Source organism: Ambystoma mexicanum, chromosome 3p, assembly GCF_040938575.1.
Source record: "Ambystoma mexicanum isolate Mex_15411 chromosome 3p, UKY_AmexF1_1, whole genome shotgun sequence".
In the NCBI taxonomy this organism is placed as follows: domain Eukaryota; kingdom Metazoa; phylum Chordata; class Amphibia; order Caudata; family Ambystomatidae; genus Ambystoma; species Ambystoma mexicanum.
The window spans coordinates 830,266,422-830,291,080 of NC_090925.1; the positions used below are offsets into that span (position 1 = coordinate 830,266,422).

Below are 24,659 nucleotides of genomic sequence, written 5' to 3' on the forward strand. Positions count from 1 at the left end.
ATGTTTCAAGTCTCAGAGTTCTCTTCCCCAAAACTTAAGTTCAGTATCACAAAAAATATCCTTTGTCTTTTTAGGGTCCTTTGTCACATTTGTGCCCTCTTTTTATTGTCGGTTTTCATGGTAATATCTTGACTGTTTTGGATTAAGCTTCAGGGTTCTAGTTAATTCTGCTTTCAATTATTATTTACTTGTCTGCTTTTCTTCTTTCTTTTCTTCTTTCTGCCTTTATGTCCTATCCCATCTAGGATAACTGATTACACTTCTGATGTACCTCTTTCTGGATTATGTAATGGTTCTAGTTTGCCTACCCTCCGATTTCATCTGATGCTCTTCCACAATTCCATTTTGGTCTTCTAAATGTTCTTACAAGCTGTAATAAATCATATTCTATTCTTGACCTTTTCCTTCGTTCCAACTTTTACTTTCTCTGCTTACTTTCTCTGTCTCTTGTATCACTTTCTTTTGAGTTGTTTTCAAATGCACCCATGGCCTGGCACCTCCTTACCTTTGCTCTCTACTCTCGTTCTATGTCCCCTCAAACCCCTGGCGATCACAGAATCTATTTCTCTTGACTGTTCCTAAGCCCCGTTGTGCCTCGTCTTGTTTCCATTCCTTTTCTCTTCTTCTCTTTTAGCTCCAAAATACTGGAACGCTCTCCCTCTTTCACTTTGTTCCTTCTCATCTCTTGTATTTTCCAGACTAATCTGAAACTCTATCTTCTTTCGTCTTTAGCCTCTTAAAATTCTCTGGGCCTCATTACGACCCAGGCGGAAAGTTACCGCCTGGGTCGTACCTTTACCACCATGGCGTAAACTGCGTTTACGCCATGGTGGTTGGCGGACTTACCGCCCCATTCCGAGGTTGGCGGGGCGGTAAGTCCCCAATCCCCATTTACCCTTCCCCATTCCCATTTTTGCCCCATAGGGCATAATGGGAGTGGGGAAGGCGTTAATTACGCCACCGTAAATTACGGTGGCGTAATTAACAACAAGGTCCCTTAGCGCCATGGATTTTAACACCTGCTAAAAGCAGGTGTTAAATCCTCCATGGCGCTAAGGGACCTCGGAATCAGGCGGTAAGGGTCGGCGCTGTTTACGCCGCCGTAAACCCCTTACCGCCTGGGTCCTAATGAGGCCCTCTGTTTCTCTGCTGATGTAAATGTTTACTCACTTGTATCAATTTTATTTTACTGTTTATTCTTTTGCTTTTTTTTTTTATTGTTCAGTGCCTTTGTAGAAAGGCGCTTTATAAATGTAATAAATACAATACAAATACAATATATTTCTGTTATATGTGGTCTTAACACAATTTGGTATTTGATATGCCTTTCTTTTGTTCAATGTTAAAGTTCAATACACTTTAGAATTCAGCATACAGTCGTTTTTCACTTTAGAATTCAGCATACAGTGGTTTTAAAGTTTGATCCATTTTAGGATTCAGCATACGGTCGTTTTACTTAAATTTAAAGTACTGTTCACTTCTGAACTCAATATGTAACATTTCTGCTTATTTTTAGAGTTTTAATTCAATTCGGTATTCAAATATAGATGGGTTTCATTCATAACACACTTTCAATTTAACCCGCTGAGTTTTGCTTATTTGTAAAGTTTTCATTCAGTTCAGTTTTCAAATAAAGATGGGTTGCGTTCATAACACATTTTCCATTCAACCCAGTGTTTAATAATGCTCTAGTTTGCTTTATATGTAATGACCAATGTTAGGCAGGATTGTGTGCAGTATCCTTTGGAGGACTACAGCAACCTTGACCTCATGGCAACAGGAACCCAACCTTTGGCATAGGTCTGTACTACACAAGTTGGTAGTGTGGCTGAGAAGCCAGGCTTATTTCAAGAGGGTTCAACGTGAGCAGTAGGTTGTAACACAGAGTTTCACAGTGACCGTTATTCAAATAAACACCTACACTCAAAGCTTTGTGATTAAACAATTATTAATTTATTTAAAAATCAGTTATATAAGCCTTCTTCAGAAGGGGAGAAAAACATGTAACAATTATAATACACTTCAAAACACACTCTGTTTCTCTAATTCAGATGATACCCATTGGGGATGGCACACAGATACTTCCTACACCCTCAGGTGACTTAAATAGCTAGGACATTGTGGACATTGATTTATCAGTGGTGCTGTCATGATTCCTGCCCCTCATGTCCCCAGCCCTCCAAGATGTCAGGCTGAAGCCAGGCCAGGGTCACCTACATGGCCCTCGAGGGCCTCTCCATCCCTCCAAAGACCCACTTGGAGTCAGACTTGGCACTTGTGGCACCAGACTCACTCACTCCCATAGGATAACATTGGGGAATGGACTTGTAGTGCATTGATGGGGGCAAGATGGATGCCCCCACATATTTCGGTTCCCAGAACTGCATGTGCAGTCTAGTCTTTTGGGTGTGGTTCAGCCCAGAGACACCTGGGGTACCCGGAGACTATTTAAGCGATGCCCAGGCTGAGAAACATGCTTTGCGTTTTCTGTACCTGCAGCTTGGCACTCCACGTGTTTCGATCGGTCTCCAGTAGGTCTGCATCTTTCTTCTGCGCTCAGCTCCTGCAAGAACAAGAACACCGTTAGGAACAGCCTTACCTTGCAGCGCTTCTGCCCATCATTCATCGCTCCTTCTGTTCTGCCGGCATCTTCGGCGGTGTCATTCCCATCCCGGCACGCCGCTTCCTAAGGAAAAGGGAAAAGAACAGAAAAAAGGCATTAGTAAGCATTCAGCAAATCTTCGCTTATTTTTAAAGACTGTACGAGCTTCAAACGCTTTGGGGGAACTCTCTCTGGAACTTCTCATCCATCTGCAAGAGGGAAAAGACACTCCAGGTTAGCGTGGAAACATCTAGAGGCGCCGCATACCGCGCTTACTCACTGCATTTCTTCTTCATAACCAGCATCCACGCTGAAAACGTTGTGGCACCTAAAAGACACAGAAAAAGAACTCAGTTCAATACAAATACGAAAGGGTCGCATCGCGCATCGTGCTCTCACTCACCTTCAGCACTACTCATCTCAGCAGCACGTCGCCATCCCCGGACGCCGAACTTCATCTAAGGAAGGAAAGGAACTAAGTTAGAGAACTGTTCAAAAGACTCATACTTACCTGTCAGACTCTTGCCAGTGAAGTAACTAGGCATCAACAAGCCCGCATCAATCAACGCGCCCCTGCGCTGAAAGCAGGACAGAGAGCACACTTTCCAAGAAAACAAGATGAGCTGTGGATCAAAGGGAAGGGTTGGACCCCGGGGAAGAAGGGGTTCAAGCACACAGAGACATTAGGGAGTTAAACTCTACCAATCCTGTGTTTCAGGCCCAGTCTCCAGTCGAGTAGACTCCAGGGAAGGGTTTGAGGTCGTAAGAGGTCAGAACACGCTGAGTGACGTCCCCATGGATACCAGGTGAGCGTTACAGAAAGCAAATCCTCACATCAAAATCCACCTGGGTGTCATGGAAATGTCAGAAACCGACCAGTTAGCCCACATGTTGGGGCAGCTATGTTCCGAAGTACATGCAGCCAGGCAGGAGACCAACATCCTGAGGAGAGAGCTGATAGTAGCCAAAGAACGCACTGATGATTTAAGGCGGCAACTTCTCCAGTCACAAGCAGGGCATGCACCATTGCCGGGAAGCGTGCCCTCGATGCCAGCACCAACAGCCAATCCCATTCAGATAACCCTTCCTGGGGCAGTTCCCTTGGCCCCACCCGAACGATTTATGGGGGATCCCAAGAGGTTTGCAACGTTCATGAACCAGTGCCGCCTGCACTTCCTTTGTAGACCAGGGGCCTTTCCGAATGACCAATCACGGGTCGCTTTTGTGCTATGCTACCTGAGTGGTAGCGCCGCGGACTGATCTGTACCCTTTGTGGCCCAAGACGATCCTTTGCTGCATGACTTCAGGGGCTTTCAGTAGGAGATGGAAAAGCTGTTTGCCCGCCGTACTCATGGGCAGGCATTGGACAACGAACTTCTGTCCCTAAGCCAAGGGAATCAAGACCTATTAACATACATAGCCACGTTCAATAGACTCATAGTTGAAGCAGAATGGCCAGTGGAGAAGAGCACCAGGTTATTTCATCAGAGGTTGCGGGGGGGGGGCTCAAGGATGTTCTCGCACAAGTAGTGAACCCCCGAAAGACTGCTCAAAATTCATTGACCTTTTTGTTCAACTGGATCATAGGTTGCAGGACCGAAGAGCAGATCGAACCAGACTGGACCCTCGCCCCATGTATGTGCGTTCAAAGGACAGTATTGCCTGCACAACGGAAGGTTCAGGAGAACCAATGCAAATCGGGGGGGTCAGATCCCCCTTGACTAAAGCAGAAAGGGATAAAAGGAGACAGCAGCAGTTATGTCTGTACTGTGGAAGGTCAGGTCATTTCCTTAAAGAGTGCCCTGCGAAGCCACCGTGGAGGACGGTAGGGGCCACGGACAAGGAAGATACCATCAAGAATCGGAAAACTCCCCAGCCCGGCAAGTGTAGGGGTCCACTTGTCGAGCGAAGAAAGTGAACTACAGACCTCCCATTTTGCACTATCTGTGGTCTTGATCAATCACCAACAACCATCTCAGATGCACGCAGTAAGAGCGTACATTGACAGTGGAGCTGTTGGGAATTACATCGACCAGGATCTTGCGGCAAAGATGGGGCTTCCGTTACGCCCTAAATCAACCACCGACACTGTTACCACTGTCGACGGCACAGAAATAGCTTCTGGTCCAGTATCCCAATGCACTGCAGCTTTAACCCTTCTGTGCCAGGATGGACACCAAGAATCTATCGTTTTCGACCTCATTAAGGCACTACAGTTCCGGTTGATTTTGGGAATGCCATGGTTGGTAGCTCACAATCCTAGAATCGGTTGGCGAGCAAAAGAATTGGCCTTTCCCGAGACTTGCGCCCACACATGTTATCCCCAAGACAAACAACCAATAGACACCAGAACCTCCACGCTTGCGACTGTGGCAGTCGGCACCCTACCAAGTGAATACCAGGACTTTCAAGATGTCTTTCAGAAAGAACAGGCTAATACCCTGCCACTGCATAGACCATACGATTGCCAAATCGACCTGATACCCGGCGCACAAATCACTTGTGGGCGAATTTACGCACTCACGGAACCAGAAAACCAGCACCTGAAGGCCTATCTTGAGCAATACCTGGCCAACGGGTTCATCTGTCCCTCGAAGTCTCCAGCAGCCAGTCCTCTATTCTTCGTACCGAAAAAGGAGGGGGACTTGAGAACGTGCATCGACTATCGCGCACTGAACCAGATTACCGTAAAAAATCACTACCCCCTGGCACTGATCCCTGAATTGCTTGATCAAGTCAAAGATGCCCAAATCTACACAAAACTAGACCTGAGGGGGGCATATCACCTTGTTCGCGTAAAACAGGGGGACGAATGGAAAACTGCTTTTCGCACCAAATACGGCTTGTACGAATATCAAGTAATGCCCTTTGACCTTTGCAACGCGCCTGCAGCATTTCAATACTTCATGAACGCTGTCCTACGGTAATTGATTGATGTCTGTGCTCTAGTGTACATCGACGATATTCTAGTATATTCCACATCAAAGCAGGACCACGTTAAACACGTCCGATCCGTATTGGAGAAACTCCGTCAAGACCAGCTCTACGCCAAGCTCGAAAAGTGATCATTCCACGTCTCTGAGGTGGAATTCCTGGGCTTTATTCTCAGCCCGAATGGAATCCGAATGGATGTACACAAGGTAGATGCTATCCTGAACTGGCCATCCCCAAATTCATTCAAGGGGGTTCAAAGTATGCTGGGTTTTGCAAACTTCTACCGCCAGGATTTTCGCAAATCGTGCATCCCATCACGTCATTGCTAAGGAAAAGCAACAAAAAGTTCCAGTGGACAACAGAAGCTGAGGAAGTTTTCCAGGAACTCAAAGCAAGATTCACATCTGCCCCAATCTTATGCCACCCTCACCCTGATCTCCCATACCTGGTGAAAACGGACACCTCAAGCATGGCTATGGGAGCCGTCCTCTCACAAAAGGACCCTGAAACGGGCCAGTTACACCCTGTTGCCTTCTGGTCGCGTAAATTCACATCCCCTGAACTCAATTACGCTATCACAGACAAAGACTACCTCTTGGGCGCTGGACACACAATCACCGTAATAACTGACCACCGGAACCTCCAGTACCTAAAAACGGCAAAGGCCCAATCCTCACGACAACTACATTGGGCTCTTTTTTTTGCTGAATATGACTATGTGATTACATTTCGACCAGGGATGAAAAACGGGAAGGCCGATGCCCTTTCCCGTATCGGGCAGAAGAGCAAGGGTATCAGACCCCTGACCCAATAGCAATCATCTTGAGTGACAAGCTCCTAGGAATCACAGCAACCATAACTCAGAAAGAATTACATAAAGAAATCCAAAACCTGATGAGTCCGGAGCAATTACAAGCGTGGAGTGCACAAGGAGAACATTATATGATAAAAGATCAGTTGCCCTACTTCAGGAATCGTTTATTCTTACCAAACCAAGAACTACGAGAACAAGTCATGTCCGGTTATCATGATTCCTTGATCGAGGGCCACCCCGGAATCGCTAAAACCCTAGCCAAGGTAAAACGAAATTATTGGTGGCCCACGTGGCGTAAAGACATTATCCAATTCATCCTATCTTGTGGAGTGTGTGCTCAAAACAAGTCATCCAAGCAGAAACCGCTGGGCTATTACAACCATTGGAAATCCCACCAGCACCCTTGCACACGTTGTCCCTCAATTTTATTACTGACTTACCACCCAGTCAAGGGTTTACCACTATTCTTGTGGTCGTGGACCTATTTTCAAAAATGGCACATTTCATTCCTCTTAAGGGGCTGCCAAATGCTTCCACTCTGGCAAAGGTATTTCTTGAAGGCATCGTACGGCTCCATGGGTTTCCTTCAGTTTTGGTCTCAGAATGAGGTACTCAATTTGTATCTAACTTCTTGAGAAAATGCTGCTCTATGGCCCAGGTCGACATCCGGCTATCCACCAGTCACCATCCCCAAACGGATGGTCAAACTGAGAGGACAAATCAGACGCTCAAGCAATATCTGCGTTGCATGTTACACCAAGCTGAAGGAAGCTGGTTCAACCTATTATGGATAGCTGAATATGCTTATAATAATTCCCTACACACCAGCACTGGGCAGACACCCTTTTATACCATGTATGGCAGGCAGCCACGTATTTCTGAGTTGCACGTTCCTACAACCCTAGAAATGCCAGCAGTCAAAACCTTGCACACGACCATTTCTCAAACCTTTAAAAGGGCAGCTGAACACCTACTTCAAGCTAAGAATCGCCAAAAGAAGTTTGCTGATCAACACCGAGCAAAGGCCCCCAACTACCAAGTGGGAGACAAAGTCTGGCTGGCGTCTAAACATGTGTCCATTAAAGGAACTCAAACTTTCCGTCCAAGATACCTGGGTCCATTCACAGTCACCTCCGTGATAAATCCTGTGGAGGTCAGACTAGCTTTGCCATCAAACATGCAGATTCATCCTGTGTTCCACGTGTCTCTCCTTAAACCTGTTCAACCTGGGACCCGGGTAGCAACGCCACCGCAGCCAGTAGTAGTCGCCGGGGAGCCAGAATTCCAAGTCAAGGACATCCTGGATTCAAAGTACGTCAGATCCAAATTATACTACTTAGTAGACTGGAAGGGGTATGGTCCACAAGACAGGACATGGGAGCCTTGTGAATACATCCGTGCACCTCGCTTGCTTAGACGATTTCATCAAAACCATCCAAACAAACCAGGACCAGACAGAAGAGCCACCTTGAGAGGGGCCTTTGGGGGGAGTTGTCACGACCCCTCGCCCAAAACCCCCTCTGGTAAACCCATTGGCCAGGTGGAGTCAGAACTCGGGCCTCTAGAGCCTGGCATCCTCTTCAAAAGCCCTCATGGGGCCGGTCCTGGCGCCTATGGCGCCAGGCTCATACACCATGAAAAACAATGTGCTTGCAAACTACTTTATTGTATTGTCAGCCAACATGGAGGCATACACATAGCTTGGTTCCTAAGAACCAAGCTATGCGGTCTAGTGTTTTGGGTGTGGTAGCCTAGGGACTACTTTACCTGGACTATTTTATTGGGGCTATTTAAACCACACCCGAGCAAGACAACACGCTTCGTGTTACTTTGCAGCTTGCAACGTGACGCTCACTGTGTCCAGCTATTCCCTCGAACCTCGGAGAAGCAGAACCTGCAAGGAGACAAAAGGAACATCCTTAGCAGCAGCATCTTACCTGCAGTCTTCATCTTTAAACACTCGCAGCTACTGAGAACAGCTTCCTCGAATCTGCACGCCTCCCGGACAGAACGACATGAAAGAGGAAGATAGAGGCAACATTAAAGAAAGCAGTAGAGACATTTACAAATTACGAACTGCTCAAAAGGCTTACCTGTCTGGTCGCCTCTCGGCCGGCACCACTCCGGACATTCCACTTGCGCTGAAGAACACTGCGACCTACAAGGAAGGAAAACACAGGTTAGCAAAGGCAAGACTTTGCAGCGCTGCGCATAGCGCTTACTTACCGCATCATAACGCTCTTAATGCGCCATCATTTACCAGCGGGGCTCAACCAAGCCAGTTCGCCGCGCTGAAGCTCCGCATATCTAAGGGCGAAAAAAGAGACATTTTAAACAAAGAAAGGCATGCAGGATAGCAACAAAACTAAAGAACAGCAATAAGACCTACCTGAGCAATATCAAACGGGCCGGCGTCAGTGGAGTAACTGGACCACACTCGCCCATGAAAGACAGCGCGCCCCTGCAAAGAAGGCAGGACGGAGAGCACGCCTAATTCTACCACAAGGTGAGGAGAGGGCCCCAGAGGGGCTGAAATCATACGGGGGTAGAGGGAGGACACTTACCCCAGTTGGTCAGTCTTGAACACAGTCCTCCTGTATTTTCAGGCAGAACCTTCCCCGCAGACCACATCAGGGCAAAGCTGAGAAGCATACCGGCGAGTAACTGGCTGGGTGGTGTCCCTGTGGATACCAGGTGAGCGTAACAGGAGTGCTGTCATGATTCCTGCCCCTCATGTCCCCAGCCCTCCAAGATGTCAGGCTGGAGCCAGGCCACAATCATCAACATGGCCCTCAAGGGCCTCTCCATTCCTCCAAAGACCCACTTAGAGTCAGACTTGGCGCTTGTGGCACTAGACTCACTCACTCCCGTAGGATAACATTGGGGATTGGACTTGTAGTGCATTAATGGGGACAAGATGGATGCCCCACATATTTCGGTACCCAGAACTGCATGTGCAGTCTAGTCTTTTGGGTGTGGTTCAGCCCAGAGACACCTGAGATAACCAGAGACTATTTAAGCCACGCCCAGGCTGAGAAACATGCTTTGGGTTTTCTGCACCTGCAGCGTGACACTCACAGCGTTCGGATCGGTCTCCAATAGGCCTGCATCTTTCTTCTGCGCTCAGCTCCTGCAAGAACAAGAACACCGTTAGGAACAGCCTTACCTTGCAGTGCTTCTGCCCATCATTCATCGCTCCTTCTGTTCTGCGGGCATCTTCGGCGGTGTCATTTCCATCCCGGCACGCCGCTTCCTAAGGAAAAGGGAAAAGAACAGAAAAAAGGCATTAGTAAGCATTCAGCAAATCTTCGCTTACTTTTAAAGACTGTATGAGCTTCAAACGCTTACCTGAATCCCAGCCGCTCTGGGGGAACTCTGTCTCCGGAACTTCTCATCCATCTGCAAGAGGGAAAAGACACTCCAGGTTAGCCAGGAAACATCTAGAGGCGCCGCATACGGTGCTTACTCACCGCATTTCTTCTTCATAACCGGCATCCACGCTGAAAACGTCCCGGCACCTAAAAGACACAGAAAAAGAACTCAGTTCAATACAAATACGAAAGGGTCGAATCGCGCATCGTGCCCTCACTCACCTTCGCTACTCATCTCAGCAGAACGTCAACATCCCCGGAACGCCGGCCATCATCTAAGGAAGGAAAGGAACGAAGTTAGAGAACTGTTCAAAAGACTCATTATACTTACTTGTCGGACTCTTGCCAGTGAAGTAATTAGGCAGCAACGAGCCCGCATCAATCAACGCGCCCCTGCGCTGAAAACAGGACAGAGAGCACACTTTCCAAGAAAACAAGGTGAGCTGTGGATCAAAGGAAAGGGTTGGACCCCGGGGAAGAAGGGGTTCAAGCACACACAGACAATAGGGAGTTAAACTCTACCAATCCTGTGTTTCAGGCCCAGTCTCCAGTCGAGTAGACTCCAGGGAAGGGTTCGAGGTCGTAAGAGGTCAGAACAGGCTGAGTGACGTCCTTGTGGATACCAGGTGAGCGTTACAGGTACATTCAGAGAAATACTGAGTTTGGGTGCAAAGGGTTAGATATAAGAATAAAACAAAGGTTAACAAATAATTAATAAACTGGTAAGTACTTTGTAAACCTTCCAATGCAAAGTAAATTAACCCTTTCCTGGAGGAAAGGCAAAAGCACAAAGTCAGAGGTAGAAGAGTCTCTCAGGGTGCCAGGACAGTCGATGTTAGTTGAACAAAGTCTACGGGAGCTGAAGATCTTCTTTGCAGGTGAGTAAAAGTCTTGCACAATATTTTTAGAAAAGTTTGTAGAACTAAGATTCACTTGAAGGTCCACAAGCTGGGAGGCTTGTGGGGGCAAAGCTGCCAGCAACTCTGCAATGGCAACCAAGACTAGTCTGAACTGAGAACAAGTAAGGCTACACAACAAAAGGCAAGTCCTCTTAGGTTTACAGTACCTTTGGTTAGAAGAAATGGTTCCAGCTGGCTTCTGTTCCTGTACAGCTCTGCAGATCCTGTTGTTACTGGGCCTCAGTTGTGGGACCAAGATGGAGAACGTCTGGGGACTCCTGCACCGCAGTGGGAAGGTTGGCAGCAGCAAAGGTCAAACTTCAATTCAGTGGCACTTAGCGGTTTCAGCTCCTCGCGTCTATAGTAAATAGCAACACTGTGGTTCTCGGATACCACTTCAGACTTTCCTCGCATCTGGGATCCAGCACTCTGTAGGGGTGGCTCAGGCTTGTTCAGTCCTGCTTCAGGGAAGTCTGGAGGATCTTCCTGGAGCTCGGGTCTGACTTAAAAGCGATGCACTCGATCTGGTGTTCCTCTCCCTGGCACTTCCGTTCCAGCAGCAGCAGCAGAAGTACAGCCAGCCCCAAGAGGATGTCCAGACAAGTTCACTTTAAGGTTGATTGGTCCCACCAACCCAAGGGGAGAAGTCGTTCTTGCAGGGCTTCTCTAGTCGAGGTGAGCTCCGAGCTTCAGCACAGCAGCAGGGCTTCATAGGGCAAACCAATGGTCCAGGAGTTGCAGCAGACGTCTCTTCCAAGTTCTTCTTCGGATTCCTTTGTCCAGTGGTCGACTCTGCCTTCCAAGCCAAAAAGCCCCACCTTTTATGTAGGTTTCTCCAATTCATTCCAGCCTACCTGTCAATCGCACAGCAGGGTGCCTATCCTCCAAGGACAGCGAGCCGGCCAATCACCTTTGGTGCATTCCTGTAACCAAGGGGATTAAGCACAGGGAGTTTTGGGCACCTCCCTCATTTCCTGCCTCTGCCAGACATTCTGGAGCCAGAGGCGGGCTTCACTCGTGAATCCCGCCAAAGACAAAATGAACAAAGGGACCAAACCTGGTTTGGCATGCAGAGTGAATCTTGAGAAGGACCTTTCTAACAAGAAATGGTGAAAATACAAGACTGGCGCCATTTTGACCAAATGGGCACCCATGGGTGCCTTACTGCAGCTATGAATGCAGCCCGCAGTAAAAACACACAATGGTGGTAAAAAGTAAACCACTGCCACCAGCCATTAATTGTAGAAAGGGTAACATAAAAATGTTACATGAGAAACCAGACAAAGGGGATACTAAGTAACCCCTCCAGCACCCTATGGTACTTCACTGCTCTTGGAAACAGTAGTTTCACCAAGAAAAGGTATTTAAACCTTTGAGAAATCTAAGAGACTTCCCTGTGCCACTGCACTAAAGGTGCAGTGAGTCACAATGTAAAGATGATGCCTATGGAGTTTGTCAGACTCCAAAATCAAAAGAAACACAGAGCACCAAATCATAGAAAAATACATGAGAAAAAGGTCTCACTCTCCCCAGGTTAGAAATTAAAAGTTCTAAAGTCCAGCAAAAGAGCTGGGGGTCTCTAAGGTAGAAATGAATTAGCACATTTCTGAGAATTCTCCCTAACACCCAACACTCAGAGACTTAGAAAAACACGCAACCACTCCGATACAAAGTATTCTGGGTAATTCTCTAGATGACAATGGTTTATACCGGCGACCTTTGACAACGTGTGTCATTAAACACACGACTACTCCCATACAAAGTATTCCTTTAGAAAGAAAGAGTTCAAACGCTTGTGCACCGGGTTTCTTACTTGTTAGAAGCTCACCGGTCGCGTTTGCAGCTTTCCCAACAGCTCGGATGGTACGGCCTTCTGCTTGTGATGTCAGGAGTCCAACTCCTGCCGCCCAGGCACTCCTGTGGCGACCTCCTGGCACAGGGGAACGATCACTTGGACCACAAGGGAAAGGGGCAACCTCTCCACACAACTTCCTTCACAATGCTGGTTTCCTTGTATACACCTGCAGCCCCTGCCTGCCTGACCACCATCAAAGGGGACATGCCTGACCTTCACTGCTCTTAGCAGGCAGGCATTTTCCTCGTCTCAGTATCAGAGTAGTAAAAGGGTGTAGTCTTCATTGCTCTCAGTTGCCTCTTCGTCACAGTCCTGTCAGGTTTTACATATGGGGAATTAAGGGGAGCTGACTTACAATAACCTACAAAGGTCTGGGAATGGTTGGGTTGTTCGTCAATTCGGAAAAAGGGGATAGCATGTCTCACATACAGGTCCCTTATTCTTTCTCACCCTCCTTCTATGTCTTTGAGGTTTATTTTTCCTGTTACTCTGACGAAAGGAAATGGGGAAACAATATCCCACAAAGGCTATTGGGACTGCGGATTCATCACAAAATGGAAAGGGGAAATATCAAGTCTCACATTTCAATCCCACTCCCCAAAGGTCCTCCACTCAGGTGATCCTCCCTCACTTCTCCACCCGAGGGTCAGGATTCAAAAGTGATGGCCTTTCCCAGACCACCTGCGCAGAGGATACAAGGGGAGTAGATGTGAGGACACCCTCCAGTTTCTCGCAACACACACGTACACACATATACGCCATTACTTACCTGATACGGCCGTGGCTTCAGCTACTGTGGGGCCCCACTGTGCCTGTCAGCCCCTTCGCGCACTCGTGTGAGGCAGGGGCATGAGTGGTCACTTTAGAAAGGCCAATGTGAGTGGTCTCAGAGCAGTCTTTCTAAAGCGATTTGTATTTTTTCAGAAATATAAATGACATATTTTCACTCCACACCTTCAGTGGGACTTCGGTTCGGCTGGTCTCTCCTGTTTCTGCTACTGGGTATCTCGAGTCATGTAGTTTCCTGAAACGGACAAAACGGGCCAACATCATGCAAGACAGGTATGGGGTAAATGATCGTGGCGTAGTGCACAAGCATGCTGACACTATTAAAAGGGACAGGGACTGGTACCCTCCCAACTGCCAGCTTTCCCCCCTGGGGTAGGACTGGCTCAGCCTTCCACCCTGGCAGGCCTCCCATTTCAGGCTGAGGGAGTCCCCATCTCCTCTTGACAGTGTCAGCTTACTGACTCTGTCACACTAGATTAACTGGTAAGGGTATGGTGCTGAAGTAATGAATGAAAATGTAAGGTTATATCATAGTGTGAAGACAGATAGATGCATAAGTGTGATATTGATGAATGGATTATTGAACAAGCATGTAGGGCTGGATACATGAGTTAGAGGACAGGTGAATCAATGAGATAAGGAGGTAGTGCCAATGTGTGGGAACAGCAGTATGAGGACCACAAGCACAGCCATGAAGTTTGAACATGTGGACCAGAGTATGCGAGAGTACGAGAGTGACACTAACCTAATGAAATCCCAAAATAGGACAGGACGTGGACAAGTCTTTCAGCAGTATACCACCAGTATACCACCAGTATACCACCATTCATGTTTCTATATCTTGAATTTGTGGGGAGAGCCATGGGTGCTTATGCTGCCAGCAGCCTGGCCTAGGATATACACATTGGTCACTGTCATGTACTGCCGAAACCAGAGGCAGCTTTTGGTGCTGCAGAGCTGATGGCTCCTGAGGCTCACCAGTATTTTAAATGATTGAAGTTCAATAGAGGATGGTGAACATTTTCAGTTGAGAGGCATTAGAGTTAGAGGGTGGTTCCCACATCCTCCAAGAGACATTTTTTCAATAATGGGATACATTTTATAGCAATTGTTATTAGAACAAAATTGAATAAACTGTCATACAATTTACAATCAGTTCAATAGGGTACACACATGAAACCATTCCAGATCACCAACCTTACCCAGGAGTATTGAAAAAAAATCATGATGCCTGTGCCCACAATGATGATGTGCTATTTATATAATGCTTTAACCAAAGCACTTAACATAGAACATATTTAGAAATCGTTACTCAATTATCGACCTCCAAAGGATAAAAGGCTGAGTTGGCTTTGCTGGTATTCGAACCTGTGACCTGCAGATCACAGCAGCAATCACTCAGCCCTCTGAGCTATTTTACCAGCTATATATTCCTGTGTTGCCAGTATAAAACACTTTCATGATGTCGCTCCTGCACTATATACCAGCTTTCACATTGTAAAACCTTGATAATGCTGCACCTACAATATATGCCAGCATTTGTAAACCCTTTTCATAATGCAGTACCCACTATACCTGCCTACATCCTCACTGTAAATCCCTTTAGGATGCTGCACTCAAACTAGATGCCAACGTTTCCTCTGTAAATCACTTGCATGATGGGGTAGCACCCATCCCCTGCCAAACAAACGCAATGCATGTATCACACTTGTGCACATAGTCTTTCTCTCGCACAAGTGGCGCACACACACACACACACACACTACTTAACATTCAAAACATGCACGCATATAAACACTTTTAAACATTTTTAACAGTGGCGTACCAGGCGGTGATCATTTTCTCTTCTGCCCGAGGCAGGTGGATTTAGGAAGCCTGCCACAAACGGCTTAACACCAATCGGGCCCAGCAGGGATCTGAACTTTGTTGCTTAGCAACCAATGAGCTGCAGCCAGAAGAGCATGTATGGTCCCTCCTCAGGTCATGGATGGGGCAGCAGCACCAATATAAGTGTGTGTGTTTTTGTATGTTATTTCAAACCAGGCTTGCAAAAAAGGAATGTGGGCACACTGGGATGCCGAGGAGGGGCCCAAGTGAGTGGGGCAACTCCCCCTCAACTCCCTGGAATACTTTTGCATCCTTGTATGTTTCCAAATGCCCACAAAACACAGGAATACTTTGCCAGCTTCCAGCTAAAACTAAAAACGCTTTCGTTTTCTAGAGGGCTTTCAAAAATGCATCCTCGGTGAAATAAAATACCCACTGAATTGGGGATATCACTGGTCTGTTGTGAAGAACATGAAGTGATGTTGCTACTTTGCTGTCCCCCTTCCCTTTATGTATGCCGTCACTATCTCCTCTTTGTACTGTATCCTGTCTCACTCTTTGTCTTCCCCTGTGAGATTTCTCTAGCCTACTCTATTCCCTGGGCTGCCTGCCTCTCCACTTAAATCCCATGTCTCTAGCTCTCATTCCCTGTACCACTCTCCACTCAGCAGTGCTGCCTGTCTCTCCATTTGCATTATGTTTCTCTTGCTCATTCCCTGTACTATATCTCCCTGTTCTTTGTGGTGCTGGATCACTCTGTCTCGTACCCTAACCTTCAGGTGTAGCGCCAACGCGATTGTAATTTTCCCCACCTTCCACCTGGTGCTCAGCCCCATGCTGGTTCTCTCTCATCATCTTGGCTGTCAGTTTCTCCTGTGTCCCTTTTTAAGCTAAGCAATTGCTAATTGAATGTTCATTTTTTGTTGTGGCTAACACACCATTTTGTTTTTCCGTGTCTTCTAGCTTCCCAGTGTTTGAGGATGACTACATCATTTATTTGGGGCGATCAGACCAGACTGGCACAAGCCACCATGAAATGTCTCGGAGGTTAAAGAGGGTTGTCCACCATCCACAAAATAGGCGGGGGGCCAAGAAGAACTACCTTGTGTTGGCAGAAGTGGCTCCAGATGTGATCTACAACGACTACATCCGCCCCATTTGTCTACCTACAGAGAACGTTGAGTTCAAAGCGGGCAGCAATTGCTGGGTTGTAGGATGGGGTAATATACAGCCTTCAGGTGAGGCATTTTGAGGTCTAGTTTTGGCATGACTAGAGGTGGTGGGTCCTGACGAGTATTACATAGCTCTTGAGTGAGAGTGGAAATGAAAAATGTTTGAGGTAAAGTGTGATGTTACCGTAGGCCCAAAGAGTTACAGGCATCTACAAAAAGATGTCTGTCAGTAGAGACTTATTGAGAGCCAGAAATACACTGCAAGTCTTGTGACCCTGAACATGAGGTGGTTTGACTTCAGGATTTGTCAACTCAGTTGGGAGATATAAAATGAGCATTTTGATGCACCAGCACCAAATGAAATCTGAGAAGGGTAAGAGTAGCCCTATGGGGCAAAAATGGGAATGGGGAAGGGCAATGGGGGAAGAGGGAATTACCGCCCCACCAACCTTGGAATAGGGCGGTAATTCCCCTTTCCACCAAGGCGGTGCCGGTATTTTACCGGCATGGACCAAGGTCCACCGCCATCCATGTAATGAGGCCCATAGTGTTATTTACACTGGTGCATTTGCGTGACATTCGTGAACACAGTCTCCTCTCGAATGTGGTGTGATTGTTTTGATCAGTCAACTCTATTTGTCTGCATTTACCAATTTCTTGTGCTTTGCATGTCATAATATAACATACATCACCTTGGGTTACATTGTACGTGATCACACGTGTCAAATTTCTCCACTTCTTGTCGGTTTCTTGGCAGAAGCGGCAATACTCGTAGACTTAAAAAGATTGTCTAATGTCTGAGTCTTGAACTAAAGAATCATTATGTGTGACGCCGAAAATATGCTTTAAAATCGGAGCAGGCGTCGGCACCGCTACTAAACATGTAGTCAATAAAGCTTCAGCATTGGGCACATCAGATAAACAAAAGTGTGATATATTCAGTACTTGCTGTGCCAGATAGACCCACATATTTTCTTCTTGAGTAATCATAGGAGAGTGTTTTCTCCGTCCTACAAAGGGCTCCTGCACAACGGGCATCAAGGTTGTTTCCACTTGCTCCTGATGTGTTTGTCGCAATTCACAGATCCATGTCTTCGGTCTGGCAGGCTTGTCGGCACTGGCATAGGGTTGCTTGGGGACAACATTATTCATCACTATCAGTATCCCCTTGATCACTGGCACAGATATGACATTTTTTGCTGGTGACAGAAGACTTTCTAACCCGTCCAAATGGAGTCCATTTAGTGCCACAGTCACACCAACCAGACCCAGGATCTACAAAGCAAACCCAGAAAAGAGATATCAGTGTTGCACATCACTCTCTTAGGTAACATTTGCCTGTGGGTACATATTGCCATTTCCTTCTACCAGGCTCCATAACTAAAACCACTTGAACTTTGCCTGATGCAATGACATCTGCTGGTACTGGTGGACCACTTGGCTGTTCTACCTACACCTCTGCACCCGGTACCATGCTGTCTGAAGAGCCAAAACCGCGATCCCCACGGGTAGTTAACACTGTAGGAGTCTCCCCTTTCTTAATCAAGGACAACTTAATAGGAATGACTATCAATTGGGCCACTCGATCACCCTTGTGGATTGATAACAATTGGTCCCCACTATTCATTAGGATGACTTTAATCTCGCCTTAGTAATCAGCATCAATTACCCCTCCCAACACTTGAACTCCCTTCAATGAACTCCAATCCCTGTTTCAATGACAACTATTCCTCTTGGATCTAATCTTATTTCTTCATTAGAATGCAAGTCTACCCCTGCTGACTCTGGAGTTGCTCGATAGGGAGCTAAAGAACCTGGTGTAATTTCCCAGTATAACAGTGTTTCTCTGACTGAATTGGGTTGAACCTGCAAGGTAGGAGTCATTAATCGCATCAAAGGAGATTCATGTTCATACACAGGCCTATTGTTCAATACTTGCACCGCATCAAATACACGATCACGCCAGCCTGCCAAACTGCCTTCTCCAGATTTGCGCAACTGTTCTTTCAGTAACCCATTCATTCGTTCAATTAGCCCTGCTGCAGCTGAGTGGTAGGGTATATGACATACCCACTCAATGCTCTTTTCCTGACAAAACTCCTGCACTAATTTGCCTTTGAAATGTGACCCATTGTCACTTTGAATCTGCAAAGGCACTCCATAATATAATATGATCTGATCTAACAATCTGATGGTGTTCAATTGGGTTGCACGTTTGCACGGCAAAACCATCAACTATCCCGAGTATGTATCTACAATAGTGCATGCATACTGACAACCTCTGCTGATTGGCATAGGACCGATATAATCAATCTGCCAAATTTGACCTGGTAATTTTCCTCTTCTCAATGTGCCTCAAACAATTTGAGGTATAGGTCTATGCAATTGGTGTTGGCACACGGGACACTGCAAAATAATGGTTTTCACTAATTCTAAAGGAAGACTGATGCCTTCAGCTTGTGCCCACCTGATAGCAGCCTTTTCTCCAAGGTGCCCACATTTCTGATGGGCCCATTTGGCCAAACCCTCCATATCATCCTCCCGAGCCTCTGCATCCACTGAGGCAATCTTGGTGTGTTCATCTGCAACAGAATTAAACCAACGTTCTAATGAATCTGTGGCACAATGCGCGTCCACATGATATACAGTGACTTCACTTTCTAACAACATTTCTGTAATATCTTGCCACAGTTCTTTTCCCCTCAACTCTTTTGAATGAATCTTCCATCCATTCTTTTGCCAAGTTGGCACCACACTGCCAATCCATCCGCCACTGACCATGAATCTGTGTACACATAACATTGACCTGGGGTCTCTTGTTTCAATGCTTGGTAAACTGCGTAAAGTTCTGCGAACTGACTGCTCTTTCCTTTCCCTGTCGTTGTCAACATCTTTTTGGTTTTGGGATGGTACGACACTGCTTTCCAGTACCGCTAAGTTCCCACGTATCGGGCTGAACCATCCGTGAACCAAGCATGCTCTGTTTGTTCCACGGCCAAATCGCTGTAAGGTTCTCCCCATTTCACGGGAGACTCACGTTTTTCAGGCACTTCCGGTGGTATGTAACCTGAGGGCGGTATGCTGGCTACTTGCTCATGTAATTTTGCCACTCCACCCTTTCCTGATTTGGCTCTGTCTTGAATGTACCATTTCCATTTAATTATGCTGGCTTCTTGAGCATGTCCTATTCTATGTGTTTTAGGAGAGCTCAGTACCCATTGCATGATCAGTATTTCTGGCCTCATCAATACATCATGTCCCACCGTCATTTGCTCAGTATCAACAAGAGCCCAATAACATGCCAGCAATTGCTTCTCAAACAGAGTATATGAGTTACCAGCATCGGGCAACTTACGACTCCAAAACCCTAATGGCACACGTTTCCTGTCTTGTTTCTGCCACAAACTCCAGTTAGCATAATTGCCCTGCACGGATACATTTAATTCCACTTCGCCTTCCTTCAAGGGCCATAAATCAAGCACCTGCTGCATGGTGTCTTTCGCCATCTCAAAGGCTCTCTGCTGCCCTTCCCCCCACTGAAACTCATATTTCTTTCGTGTCACCTTGTAGAGGGCGGCCAATATCTGCCCTAAATGTGGAATGTGCTGTCTCCAAAACCCAAACAGTCCTATAAACTGCTGAGCTTGCTTTTTGTTCATTGGAGTGGTGAATTCAAGTATTTTATGTCGAGCTTTGGGCACCATTTCTCGATGCCCATGATGCCACTGAATCCCTAAAAATATCACGGTTTCAGCTGGACCTTGAATTTTACTCGAATTAATTTCCCACCCTTCCTTTTTCAATCCTACTATAACGACATCTAACTGACTTTGCACGCTATGCTCATCCTTGCCCTGAATCAAAATGTCATCAATGTAATGAAAGATTTGTATGTCAGGTTTACACAGTATATTGTCTAAGTGCTCTGCCACCAGCCGATGACAGATAGTCGGACTGTGCATGTACCCCATGGGTAGTCTCGTGAAAGTGTACTGACGTCCACCCCACATAAATGCAAACTGTTCTTGACACACATCAGCAATTGCCAGGGAGAAAAATGCGTTAGCTAAATCTATCACTGCATACCAAGTCCCCTCGAACTTTTGGACATTCTCAATCAAAGTAATGGCATCTGGGACTGCGGGCACTAAGGGAGGAGTATGCTTTTTCAACTCCCTGTAATCCACCATCATCCTCCACGACACATCCCCTTTTTTAATGGGCCAGAGCGGATTGTTCCATGATGTGGTAATAGGGCATAATACACCCGCCTCCACGTACTCTTTGATGGTGTCTGAAATTTCCTTGTGCACCCCAGGAATGAGGTATTGTTTCATTGCTACCCGCTTGGTTGCTATTGGCACTTGCACTGGGGGCATCTTCAATTTGCCTACAGTATTGGGTGTACAAATCAATGCACTCACCCCAAACTGGTACGTTTTACCACCAAGTCCCAAGGTTAGCCCTTCCAAAATGTCAAAACCAATTATATACGCAGGTATCGGGACAATCAACACTTGGTATTTCTGCCTCTTTAAATTGCCTATTTTCATCTCCACTCGCGTTTCCACTGCGGGGGTCTCCGGATTACCATGAATCAAAGAGGCCTCTGCTCCGGTGTCCATCAATGCTCGCACCCCTTGTGTATTTCCTGGTCCCCAAAAAATCTTAACATCAACATGAGGCCGCCTATCCACTTTTATGCGGGCAGACGCTGCCTGAGCTTGGCCGTAGCCCTAGTCAAACTTCGAATGAGTGTGACTTGACTCCGCCTGTAGCATTGCACTCACCACCTTTCTCAAATCAGCATATGTCGGTTGGTACGGGGAAGGTGTCCCCATAGACCCTTCATCTTGTTCTTCTGCAGGAGGAGCAGAAGGTGAGGCAGCCCCCTTTGGCGTGGTGACTACTTGTTTCTTAACCTGTTTATAACGCTCTTTTGCTGAAAGTCCTCGTTTTTTGTATAATTCATACATTACTCTGGTTTCAATGCCATAAATTTCTTCATGTGGCACACCATCTTTTAATAAAGCCAAAAACAGTCATTCGGGACACTCGGGAGTCTCTGCTATCTTGGCACCTGCCTTCAGTTCTTCTCTCACTACGCCCCTCTCTCTCCCGTGGCTTGTTATCGCTCTTGTCCCACTCTCCCAAACCTGCAAGTTGCCTAATGGCATCTGCTACCTCATCAGTAGCCTTGCCCGTCATACCTATGAGCAAAGTCATAATGATACTTTTGTATGCGGGTGGCGCAGTTCTAATCACCATGTTGCGAGTTGAAACTGAGAGCGGCACGGCTCCCATGTGATCAGGAGCATCTATGTGAATCGCCTCTTTCATAGCATGCTCTCTGACTTTTTGAATTGCTTCTCTCAATGTATACCACTTCGTTTCTTCACTAGGCCAGTCTGTGGTAATGGGGTATTTACGGTTACATGCTTGGGCTATCAGGTGCAACAAAGACACCTGCGTATCTTGACCATTTGCATCAGGGGGCGGTCCTGCTCTTAAGACCTCCTGTACATTGGTGTCAATTGACAGGGGTAAAAAACGCGGTGAATCAGTAGAATCTACCAACAACCCTGCAGCACCCCCATCTAGCAATCTCACCATCCATGTCAATAAAGCTTCCCCTGATTTTTGCCTCAAACGGGTAATCATTTCCCCAACCTCCTATTGTGTGTAATCTTCCAGCGTGGTTAAATCCACCATACCACCACCAGGATTCTGCGGGTGTGGTCCGGCTCGCCGCCTTCTAACGCTTCGCCGCCACTGTTTTCTGTCTCACCTCTGGTTTGTGGTCAGACTCTTCTGCAGAACTACTTTCTAAACTGGTTGAATCAAAAATATCCCCATCCCATTTGTCTGGATCCCAGTCGGCGCCAGCGGTAGCGATTACAGTTGCCACCTTTCTTTTATTGACCACTCCCCGTCTTTTCCTATATTTATAACGAGCTACTCTGACTGCTGCCCTCTCGGCCACTGCCTGATATGTGTCGGCCTTATCTTTAAACAGTTTCATTTGAATCTGCTGCATTAACACATTCTGCCGTTCTGCAGCTAGCTCTCTCTCTAATCTCACAACCTAATTTTTCATATCCATTTGCCTCTGATGTATTTTCCTATAAGCATGCAAAAGAACCCAACCTCGCCTACCTAATGCCACACATTCTTTACCACGTTCTACTGAAACTTGTTGCAAGCATGCAATTACATCAGCCGGATCGGCATCCCCCAATCCTTGATCCCAAGTCTCACTTAGCCCGGCACCACAAGCCCATGCCTGAGCCAACTTATCATATGGACTCTTAGTCCAGCCTGGAATGACAACATCAGAGCATTCACCGCCAGCGGGAACACTCTTTTTCATGAACAAACTATTAATTACTGCAAAATGGTACAAAACCTCTTTATATCTATTTTTTTTTTCTTTTCTCTGCAATCACTCCCACAAGCGCACACACCATCAAGAAAAAAAACAACTTAACACAGTTCAACACTCACTACCAACTTACTTTCGCTTGCAAGATAACCGAAGCCTATCTACGTTCAAACAGATGCTGGAATATTTGGAACACTTCATCACAAATAACCCTGCTCACAGCGCCATTATGTATTGCTCTCCTCTGAAAAGTGCACGGAACAACCATAAATCACCAATGCAATTATAGAGCAAATGCTTCAACCTATAAACAGACAGACACAATAACTCACAGCCACGCACTCTTTAGAAGATAATCAGCTCTTTACGGCTATTTATTCAAAAATTGCAAGTACATAGGAATAACTCATAAAACTAACATGGACATAGATCGCAGAAGAAGTAAAGAAGTCAAAAGAAATAAATCACCGTGAGCGTAATTCTTGTCCTCATCTCGTCCAGAAGTGGCTGGAAGACTCCGGGGGGCAGCCAGGAAGAGAGTGCTACAGCTCACAGGAAGACCAGACGGAGCGTCCTTCTCTGGCTGAAGTCTCACCTGACCCCTCCGGGTTTCCGCATATATAGGAACTCCAAAAAAAAGGAGTTAATTCTCAAACCTTCTGGAATTGCACCTGCGCGGTTGAGGAACAGCCGTCGGTTGCCAGCTGGGTCAATCGAGAGCTCCCCCCAAGGAATGCAGGGCCTCCGTGCTCTAAAAAACATGCTCCACGGAGAACAGTAGCAAGTCATAACAATGTTAGCTTTTCCCAGAAGAAAGGGCCTTGACTGCATACCAAGTTTGAGAAAGCATGTTTGTCTCAGCACTGTGAATCTAACACTTCAGCAAAATGTGTTCAGCCTTTCACTGCGGAGTGAAGTAAATATCCAACATGGCTCTGAGCGCTCCCAGAATGCACCGCGCGTCCGCGCCATTTTGAACTAAGCATAAATTAAGCAGAACAGGGACTCACTAGGTTTGGGAAATTAGCCTTATAAGAGAATTATCCCTAACAACACGGTAAGTGGAAATATGAGCACAGAAATAGTGGGGTTCAAAAGTACTAGTTACAGTTGGACTCAAAGCAGGTACAGAACAAATCTGAGAGTCGAAGAAAATTGTATCGATGAAATTGTAAGAGGATGTAAGAGTTTGGGTGGAATAATCTAAGGAACAAAAGAAGATCAACTCCAGTGAACCAAGGTGGAGGACATCTGAAAGCAGGGGAAGCGCAGTGTCTGCTTTTTGATAGCTTCTTGGTGCTGAGGAGTGTCCTGTCCTGCTGGTAGTTGGACCCAGGTCCATGCCCAACATCTCGCTGTTGAGGTCTGGTTTGGTGTTTCAGTATCTGTGTCAAGCTGGGTGTCTGTTTCCTCGAGTCCTTGTACCAGTGGCCATGTATCTGTATCCCTGTCCAAGCAGCAGTGATCATTTTGGTTCACTGGTTCATTCAGTGCACAGATGTTCATGTTGTCATCCCAGGGTCTGTGTCTCTTTGTGTTGATGCCCTCATGGCTATGTCCTAGTGTCTGTGTCCCAAGGTCAGAAGCACAGCATCAGTGTCCCATGATTATAGTGTGCTCAGTATGTCTGAGTATCAGTGTGCAGGAGTTTTGTGTCAATGGTGATCTCTCTGTCCCAGTGCCCATATCCAAGTGTCCTTATCCCATTGCGTTTCTGTCGGATTATTATTTCTTTAGTTTGGCTGGTGCAAATCAGGTATGTTTGTGTGAAAAACCTTGTGTGTGATGCAGAGGGCTTCGAATGTGACTTTGCAGGCAATTGACAGCCTCTGTGGTGGGTGCAAAGCTGGAGTTGAGATATTTTCTCTGGTTGAGAATGTGAAGTAGCATTTCAGATGATGCTTTCTGTGAACTGTTGAAGTTTGAGTTTAAGGTATGGGGACATTACTAGGCCATGGGATTTCACATGCTTTGAATCAGCCCAAACAGCTGTTCTCAGTAATGAAAGAACTTT

At 46.5% G+C, this 24,659-nt stretch overlaps 1 protein-coding gene across 2 annotated transcripts in view; it reads left to right on the plus strand.

Moving 5' to 3' along the window:
• The window catches only part of PRSS53 (serine protease 53), a 552,473-nt gene that overhangs the window by 473,917 nt on the left and 53,897 nt on the right, over nt 1–24,659 (plus strand). For both annotated transcript variants that reach the window (XM_069651910.1, XM_069651909.1), the window contains exon 12: nt 16,055–16,329. In XM_069651910.1, coding sequence (XP_069508011.1) covers nt 16,055–16,329 — 275 coding nt within the window. The remainder of the gene's footprint in view (nt 1–16,054; nt 16,330–24,659) is intronic.